The sequence below is a fragment of the Erinaceus europaeus genome, chromosome 4, assembly GCF_950295315.1.
Source record: "Erinaceus europaeus chromosome 4, mEriEur2.1, whole genome shotgun sequence".
NCBI classification, from domain to species: domain Eukaryota; kingdom Metazoa; phylum Chordata; class Mammalia; order Eulipotyphla; family Erinaceidae; genus Erinaceus; species Erinaceus europaeus.
In genome coordinates, this window is record NC_080165.1 from 148,440,713 (window position 1) to 148,450,443 (window position 9,731).

The 9,731-nt window shown below is 38.6% G+C and overlaps 1 protein-coding gene across 5 annotated transcripts in view; it reads right to left on the minus strand.

Moving 5' to 3' along the window:
* The window catches only part of GRIK2 (glutamate ionotropic receptor kainate type subunit 2), a 653,698-nt gene that overhangs the window by 224,177 nt on the left and 419,790 nt on the right, over positions 1 to 9,731 (minus strand). For all 5 annotated transcript variants that reach the window (XM_007523908.3, XM_007523909.2, XM_060190711.1 and 2 more), the window contains exon 8: positions 6,125 to 6,232. In XM_007523908.3, coding sequence (XP_007523970.1) covers positions 6,125 to 6,232 — 108 coding nt within the window. The remainder of the gene's footprint in view (positions 1 to 6,124; positions 6,233 to 9,731) is intronic.

The following is a 9,731-nucleotide window of genomic DNA, read 5'->3' on the forward strand; positions in this document are numbered from 1 at the left end:
CACTCAACATATACACATTACACTGCATCTTAATTGTTTTCATATCTCTGTAGTTAAAATTTAAATCCTGTGATTAACAAGAGAAACTTAAATACGTCCTCCAGACTAAAAAGATGTTTAACTTCTAGTTAAACCACCTCCATTTCTTCATGCCAGCAAACTCCAATATGAGCACTGAAACTGCCATTTTAGCCTACTCTAAAACCTTTCCTCTTTTTAAAAAAATATTTATTTTATTTATTCCCTTTTGTTGGCCTTGTTGGTTTTTTATCGTTGTAGTTATTATTGTCATCGTTGTTGGATGGGACAGAAAGAAATGGAGAGAGGAGGATAAGACAGAGAGAGGGAGAGAAAGATAGACACCTGCAGACCTGCTTCACCACCTGTGAAGCGACTCCCCTGCAGGTGGGGATCCGGAGGCTCTAACTGGGATCCTTACGCCAGTCCTCGTGCTTTGTGCCACGTGCACTTAACCCGCTGCGCTACCGTCCTACTGTCCTACTCCCTCTACAACCTTTCCATAACACTTGTTTGCTTTTGAATTTTTGTTAAAGGCAAATGACAGTGGTTCAGTTGCTCGCCATCACATACTGTGAAGAATATGTCAGTTTGTATTTGAATAGTATTTGTTTACTTCTATATCATAAACTTATAATAAGGAAAAAAGAGTTGATAGAATATTCACCTTCAATTTTAGGTATGTCAGAATATAGGAGAATCAGAAGGTACTAATTACATTAGGCAAAGGACCAAATTTGCCTCAGGTACACTGCAACAAACCCGTCTACTTGACTGCTAGATAGCTCTGTTCCCCCTGTGCACATGAGGAACAAAAGGCAAAAATAAACAAAACAGAGCCATGGAGATAGCTTTGCGGGCACAGCACCTGCACTCCTCAGGTCTCCGGGAATGCAGGTGCATCCCTAGAACAAGCTTTTTCCAGAACACAGTGACACTCTCGTTCTTCACTCTTCTCACTTCTATCACTCTAGCATCATGAGTCAAGGAAACTTGTAAACTATGACATAGAAAAGTAGCTTTGCACCAGATACTTAAGTAAGCATTCTATATAAAATGATTTTGATAATGGTTCTTTATTCACTCAGCAGCAGGTAGTGTATATATATTTGAGGATCTGCTTTGTGTCAGACAGCTAGAAAATAAAATTGAGGGAGTCGGGCTGTAGCGCAGCGGGTTAAGCGCAGGTGGCGCAAAGCACAAGGACCGGCATAAGGATCCTGGTTCGAACCCGGCTCCCCACCTGCAGGGGAGTCACTTCACAGGCGGTGAAGCAGGTCTGCAGGTGTCTAGCTTTCTCTCCTCCTCTCTGTCTTCCCCTCCTCTCTCCATTTCTCTCTGTCCTATCCAACAACGACGACAACAACAATAATAACTACAACAATAAAACAACAAGGGTAACAAAAGGGAATAAATAAATAAAATAAAATAAAATAAAAAAAGAAAAGAAAATTGAAAACAGTGGGAAAGAAAACATTTTTTTATATCTAATGGAACTTGTATTCTGATTAGGAACACAGACTTTAAAACTATAAATATTTAACTATCCATTGTGTTAAAATCCAGCAAAGAAAAATCTAGAATACTATGAGAAAATAAAAAATGTTTAGGCTTAAGGAAATTAAGCCTGAGGAAATTATAGTTATGCTTTAACCCCTGATGTCCTGGCTGAATAAGACACAGCTAGTCAGTGAGGATAGGGCTAGGTACCCCAGGCTGCATAAACACCATTGCCAAAGTCAGAGCAAAAGCCACTGTGTTTATGATAAATAAATTGTGTAGTTACAGCATAGATGTATCTGAGTGGGGGATGAGAGTTTCAGCATAGACAGTAAAACACATTTAGAGTTTAATAAAAGTAGATGGGAATAAATGTTTAAAAAGTTCAAATAGTGCTTCTCAGTCTTCCTGTTAACGTGGGCCTGGGGGGGTAGGGGTGTGTGTGTTAAACCTGGACCACAGACATGCCCTGTACCACTGGACCTTCTCCTTGGCCCAGTTTTTTCATTCAACACGTTCAGAGGTTGAGCTGGGGGATGGAGAAGGGAGCAAGCACTGCTCCACCATCTATGCAATTCCATAGTTTTTAGCCTTGCGTCTTGCGTCTTTCTACAGTGCCCCCAGATAGTGCAAGGCAGCAAGCCTAAGACCTGGCACTTGGGAGGCAGGAAGCGTGGTGAGTCAGCCCTCAGGTCCTCATCCAGCTTTTATATATATATTTCCCCTTTTGTTGCCCTTGTTGTTTTTTATTGTTGTAGTTATTATTGTTGTTTGTTGTTGGATAGGGCAGAGAGAAATGGAGAGAGGAGAGGCAGACAGAGAGGGGGAGAAAAAGACTGACACCTGCAGACCTGCTTCACTGGTAGACTGTGATTCTAATTGTTTTTCCTACTTCCTATTCAGTATCAGGCCCTTTTTAAAATATTTTATTTATTTTATTTTTGAGAGCGAGAAACACATAGAGAAATACCACAGCACCGCTCAGCTCTGGCATATGGTGATATGGAGGACTGAACCTGGGACTTCAGAGCCTCAGGCATGAGAGTCTGTTTGCATAACCATTATGCTATCTCCCCCACCCTATCAGACTCTTAAATAAAGACACTATCATATTATTGTCTGAAAGCCTAGAATGGTAGTTTGATAAACTGCTCAGAAAAAAACAAAAGGAAATCCATAATGCTAATCATAAGACAGTTACTGCTACTACACCAATAATAAATTTGAAGATGTAGATTAAGACAGAATTGTGCTCAAATCCTCACTGTTATTTATAGACAAGTCACCTAAATATTCTAAAGCAATTTGTGTTCAAATTTATTATGGGGGGTAGTAGCAGTAATGGTATTGTAAATAGTGAAAGTTACGGATTCACTTTTACTTTTTCTGAGCAGTTTAGTTATCAAACTACCATTCTTGGTTTTGTTCACTCTGACAATAATGCGACAGCATCTTTAAGAGCCTGATATTGAGCATAAAATAGGGAAAACAATGAGAATAATAGATTTTTTTTTCCCAGTTCAAACTAGTCTGGTCAGTTTAAATACTGAATCTCAGATTCTACTTTCAATTTTCTTCAAAGTCTCATCTAGACCTTTGTTTCTTAAATTGCTCTACTTAATTAAGAAAGCCAGTACCTTTTGCTACTTATCAGTACTTCTTTTTTTATTAGTGATTTAATATTGACTTACAAGTTTATCAGATAACTGCATTACAATTCTGCACTGTTTCCACCACATTCTCTCCATTGGATACTGCAGTGGTTCTCCCAAGGTCACAGATGTGGGTTAACTGTTATTTCTATAACTATCTATATTTATATATTTGATCTTTTTTCCCCCCTATGGTCCTGCCTTTCCTTCCTTTCTAAGTCACTCCTGCACCTATTGCTTCTTCCAAATGTCTTTCCTTTATTCCTCTTCTCTTTCCAGGTCTTGAGGTCCTGATGAAGGTGGAGTTCAGAGCCCTCTGGTCATTTCCCCCTAACACTGCTCCCCCTCTGGGGATAGAGAGCTCGCTTAACCTTATTCTAAGTCACAGTTTTCTATAATGGCATTTTCAAAACATCTTCATTATTCTTAAAATCAAGCTAAGCTAAATACAACCTCTCTCTTTGATCATTTCACATAATATTTGGGGGAATATTGAAATCACTTCACTTTAATGGATTTAATTCACCTTTTCACTAAATTTCTTTCACTCACAGTCCTGTCATCTTAGGAAATAGGTACTAATTTCTTCTTAATATTAATGTCCCCCACAATTTTCCTTGACTTGTATCTTTATTTCTAGCTTTCTTCTTCTTCTTCTTCTTCTTCTTCTTCTTCTTCTTCTTCTTCTTCTTCTTCTTCTTCTTCTTCTTCTTCTTTTTCTTTCTTCTCTAGGGTTATCTCTAGGGCTTGGTGCAAACATTACAAATCCACTGGTCCTGGTGGACATACTTTCCATTTTATTGGACAGGACAGAGAGACACTGAGAGAGGTAGGGGATAGAGAGGGAGAAAGAAGAATAGACACCTGCAGACCTGCTTCACTGCTCCTGAAGTGTTCCTGCTACAGATGAGGAGTGGGGGTTCAAACCAGATCCTTGTGCAGGTCCTTGCACTTAGTACTTTGTGCATTTAACTGGGTGCACCACCGCTCGGACCCCTTACTTGCTCTAAGTGTGTACTCTCTCCTCCCATTTTTGCAACTCAGCTCATCATTTCTTCAAAACATAGTCTGAACGCTCTGCTATTTCTTGAACCGATAATATTGCCGAAAGTTTATTTAATGCCATCTGTCACTATTTATTCATCTTTCACCCTGAGAATACTTTTAAATTCATGGTTACATATTAAAATCATTCCAAATGACAATACCTTCCCGAGCAACTCATAGTCCTGCAGACCATTCTCTCTTTGAATTCATGTTGTATATTAATAAATTGCAAAGAAACTGACATAATATTCACTTTGTGACTCAAAACTAGCATTTAGTTCATCTCTCTTTTCTACTGCCCGCATTATACATCTTTAGAGAGAGAAGGAAAGAGAGTGATTAAATCAAACACTATGTCTTTCTCCATATCATTCCTCCTCCTCCTCCTCCTTCTTCTTTTTTTGTTATAACTGTAAAGGATTACTGATTGAGGAGCTTGCTGGTGGTACCCCCAGTTGAGGGACCATGTGTGAGGCCCTGCCCCACCTCAGGGCTAACGTTTCACAAGCAGTGAAGCAGGTCTGCAAATGTCTAGTTTTCTCTCTCCTCTCTGTCTCCACTGCATGGAGCCCCAGCAGTAACCCAGATGACAAAGCAAAGAAATTACCAAGCTTACATATTCTGCATAGCAAATGGAAAGTGCAATTTGAAACTCTCATGGTGGGGGTGGGGGGTAATACCCTACTAACTTCAGTCATCAGTCAGTTCACATAGACGTCTCCTTGTTTCAGTGACATCATCAAAATCCTTAGCCATTAACTCAACATCCCTTTATGTCACTCTCTCTTTCAAGCTAAAGAGAAACTCTTCCTGATTCAATTTCCCTTCTCCAGTTTCCATCTATAATTCCTTCTCCATATTCAATTGCTAGATGAAATGCAAACAGCATTACTATCTTTAAAGCTGTATTATCTCAGTCAGAATTTATCAAAATCTTATAAAACATGTTTGAAAATAAATTTTCTGATGCAGCAAAACAGGGAGAGAGAAAGTGACAGAGAGAGAGAGAGAAAGAGAGGGAGAGGGAGAGGGAGAGAGAGGAGAGAAACCACTGTTATAAAGCTTCCTGCAATGCAGTGGCAACCAGAATCAAACCTGGGTCTTGAACATAAAAAAGCAACTTACTGTCCAACTGTTTGCTAGCTCTTAGTTATCATTTTAATATACAAATTTCTGGTGTATTGCACCAAAGCAAAGGACTACAGGGGTGAAGGGAAGGATAGGAAGAAAACACTGGGGGCCTATAACATAATGAAATTGTCTGCATATGTCAGCAATTGCACTGTAAATCATTAAACCTCTCAAAAAAAATTTTAATGAGTATACAGGACAAATATCTAAATTTATATGTTGCAAAATTGCACTTAAACAGTTTTCACATTTGCATACACCTATATTATTTAAACCTATGCCTGTGTTTTACCTCAAGTCCTAGACATACAATCAAGTCAAACAGACCTAGTATACTGTGCTGGATTTCTGTTCAGATCAAGTTTACTTCTATGCATCCATGAAAACTTTTACCTAAATACGACCAAGCAAGGAAGCATAACACCTTTCTGCGTGGCCTATTCCAACAATGCAAGTGCAGGGAACTGCACATATGCGTATTTTCTTATTATTACATTACATCTTATGGCTAATTAAGAGGACATGCAATTCAAAGTAGAAAAAAAAAACTTATTCTGAAAATCCTACATTTAAATTTTCTAAAACACTCCTTTTTCCTGTGAGCTCTAGTTGTCTATTATCATATTCAATATGAAGAATTGAAGATGCATTTTTTTACACTTGCTCACAAACTAAATGGCAGTGAAATGTGACTACAAGAGGGAATGTTTCTTTATTCCTTCCTTAAGGCATGTTTCCTGTATGAGTCAGACAAATACGCTGAGGGACTCAAGTACCTTTTCCAGACCTTCTTCCTTGAGGCTGATCACATCCAAATCAAAATCTGTCCGTAAGCCATTGGTTTTGTTGAAAGTTATTCTGCCTGTGAGACCTTCCCAATGTGCCTAGGGGAAAAAGAGAGGAAACCAATGGGTTACAAATAATTAAAGGAGTAAAAAGATATCATTCCACCAAACCTAAGAAACATCACTTCCGCTACTTCACTATGTATCACTACAGATTTTGGAAATACATTTCATTCTTTCTCGAACTTTGGGCGATGTTTTACCTGAATAAACATTCTTGTCTCAGTATAAAAGTGATTACAAAATATTGTTTTTAAATCATACATGTTTCGGGTATGACTTGTATTTTGGAGAAATTTTAAGACCATTCTTTTTGTTGTCAGTGGGATTTCTTCGGTCCTACATGATTTTTTTTTTCCATGGAGGAAGACAGAGAAACACAGAGGTAAACATTGAATCATCCAGTCTTTGTTCAGTGCAGCAGAAGTTGCACTCGAACCCGAGTCAAGTCCAGGGTAAAACACACACATTGTCTAGTCAGAGTGAGCTCTTGTCAACCCAGAGACTATGGTTTTAAATAGCAAACTTCATTAGAAGGTAAAGTGAATTCATAATATTTGGAAATATAATATATAACTCACTGGTTACTAAAGTGAAACTAAGGTTAAAAATTATCATTATCATTAAAAATTATCTATTTTATTACAATGAAAAGAAAGCACATGTAATAAAAACTACATTGGAGACCGGGTGGTGGTGCACATGTTACAGTGCTCTAGGACCCCGGTTCAAGCCCCCAGGCCCCCACCTGCAGGGGGAGAACTTCACGAGTGGTGAAGCAGGTTAGTAGGTCTCTCTCTGTCTCTCTTCCTCTCTACCTTTCCCCCTTCCGTCTTGATAGCTGGCTGTCTCAAATAAGTAAAACTAATTTTAAAAAAATGAAAAACTACATTGTACAATTCAAATTATGTCCTTTCTTCTTAGAATTCACTTATTTCGTTATTTTCCCTTAGATCTCTCCATATCTAAGGCACAATTGTAACCATCTAGTTACTTAATAACACACTAGATTCACCCTTCAAAAGTAAACAAATATCTGTTTAAAACTTTTAAAAGTAACTTTTAAAATCTACACATGGCAGCCAGGTGGCGATACACTCTGCAGTGCACGCACATTACCAGTGGTTGGACGCTGGGTTCAAGACCCTGGTCCCCACCTGCAATGGAGTAGCTTTACGAGAAGTCAAGCAGTACTGGTGTCTCTCTTTCTTCCCCTCTTTATCAAGTCCCCTGCAATAGCCCTGATGGCAATAAAAAATAAAACAATAAAAATAAAACACATAAAACCTTTCCCATTATGCTGACTATACAGCCAAAACTAAGTATTTCAATATCTTCCATTATGGGAGTTACTTAGAAAAACGACGTATTTATCAACAATTATAAAAAATTATATATACTTACAACTAAAATATTTGTCATAAAAATATCCCAAAGAAGGGAGTCGGGCAGTAACGTAGCGGCGTTAAGGATCCCGGTTCGAAGCCCTGACTCCCCACCTGCAGAGGTCTGTCTTTCTCTCCCCTCTGTGTTTTCTCTTCCTCTCTCCATTTCTCTCTGTCCTAACCAAACAATGACATCAATAACAACAAGAATAATAACTACAACAACAATAAAAAACAAGGGCAACAAAAGGGAAATATATATATAATCCCAAAGAAACAAAACTCAGTAGACTGTGGGAAACATTTCAATAAAGGCCTCAAGTGAAGTCTGTTTGTTTCTTTTCTGGCTATCATCTAGCTAACTAGTTATTATTTTCATTTTAATTTTCCCTTTTTGTTGCCCTTATTGTTTTATCTTTATTGGAGTTATTATTATTGTTGTTGCTACTGATGTCATTGGTGTTGGATAGGGCAGAGCGAAATGGAGAGAAAGGAGAGGAAGACAGAGAGGGGGAGAGAAAGGCAGATACCTGCAGGCCTGCTTCACTGCCTGTGAAGCGACCCCCCTGCAGGTGGGGAGCCGGTGGCTCGAACCGGGATCCTTATGCTGGTCCTTGTGCTTTGTGCCAGGTGCATATAACCCGCTGTGCTACTGCTCAGCCCCCCCCCCCAACTTTAACTTTTATACAATTATTATATTCAAGAAATACTTCAAAATAGCCAGAACATGTAGCACATTTTAATGCTATGGCAAAGACAGAAAAGATACAGAAAAATCATTTTAGCTTAATTGCTCCATTTATTCTCTATAATAATAAAGTTCCAACTGAACAACGTAACAAGGTGTTAGCATTTTACTGGGGAGACAACAGTTTATCGAATAGCTACAATTTCTCATCTCCTTGGAGTAGATATCTGTGCACTGATCTCACCACCAAGTCTTTCTCTGACATTATGTGCTGGGTCCCTGATGTCCTCCCCACACTTCACTTTCCGTCTCCCAGAGTCCTTTACTCTGCTGTGATACCCCACACCCAGGGTTCCCCTTGTGAGTTCCCTTTTGTAGAGGAAAAAGTCCCCCAAGTTGATTCATTTAGAAATCCCCCATATAGAAAGCAAGGTGATTTTAGTGATTAAGAGCAAACCTTTAGAGAACAAGATCATGAAGGAATTACTCCCTTTTCCCTACCCAAGGACAGCAGAGAATTTCTGACTAACTAAGAATGCTCCCGAAACCCGTCTGTCTTGTAACCCTTGTGCCATGACGGTTATCACTAACCTGCCCACTTGCTTCAGGGAGCCATATGGTAGTTTCAGAATGTTTATTATAGGAATGTACTCATGTGAGCCCCTTGAAGCCCCCCATCTCCATTTCCTTTAAAAGGAGATGAGCTCCCAGCACCTATGTCTCTCTCCCAAACAAAGGGGCCACTGTTGGCACTCGGGCTTAGGGGTGGGGGGGGTCATGTCTCCTGAGGTCCCACTGTTCTGTGTCTGTACATGTGTAAGTTTGCAATAATGGCTAGTCTATGTGTTTGTGTGAATAAATACTTCAACTTCCTCTATTTCTTGTGTCGGCCTCAGTTTGTAATGGGTAGAGTCAGAAAACACAATTCTTTAACTAGCCAGATTTATTCGCTATGTTTGTAACTGACGCTCAGTTTTCAACTGGACGTAAATGTAAAAGCAATATATTAACTATATTACTTTTCAGGAAGTATTATTTCACCTCTGTGAGAGTCTGACAAGAGATAAAGATGGAAAAATTCAGGGATAATCTTTGCCAAGGACTTGGAGATTTTTTATTATGATCCTATTTGCACTTTATTTTTATGATAAATAATTTATTATGAGATGAAATGATTATTTCTTAAACCAATAATGAAAAATTTATATGATAATAATACCTGTGTTATTCATAGCAAAGATTAAACTTTCATAGCTAAATTTTCAGTTAATGACTCTTGTTTTAGTCAAATGATAAAGCATTCAGAGTTCAACAAAGGAACTTACTTCAGAATGGGGAGAACTGTCTATGCGTGTTCTTTAAATTTTTATTTTTTTTCTCACTATAGTCATTCACAATCTACAACCAAAGTAGGCACAGTCAGAATTGCCACATGCACAATAGGGAGTTACTATACAATACAACG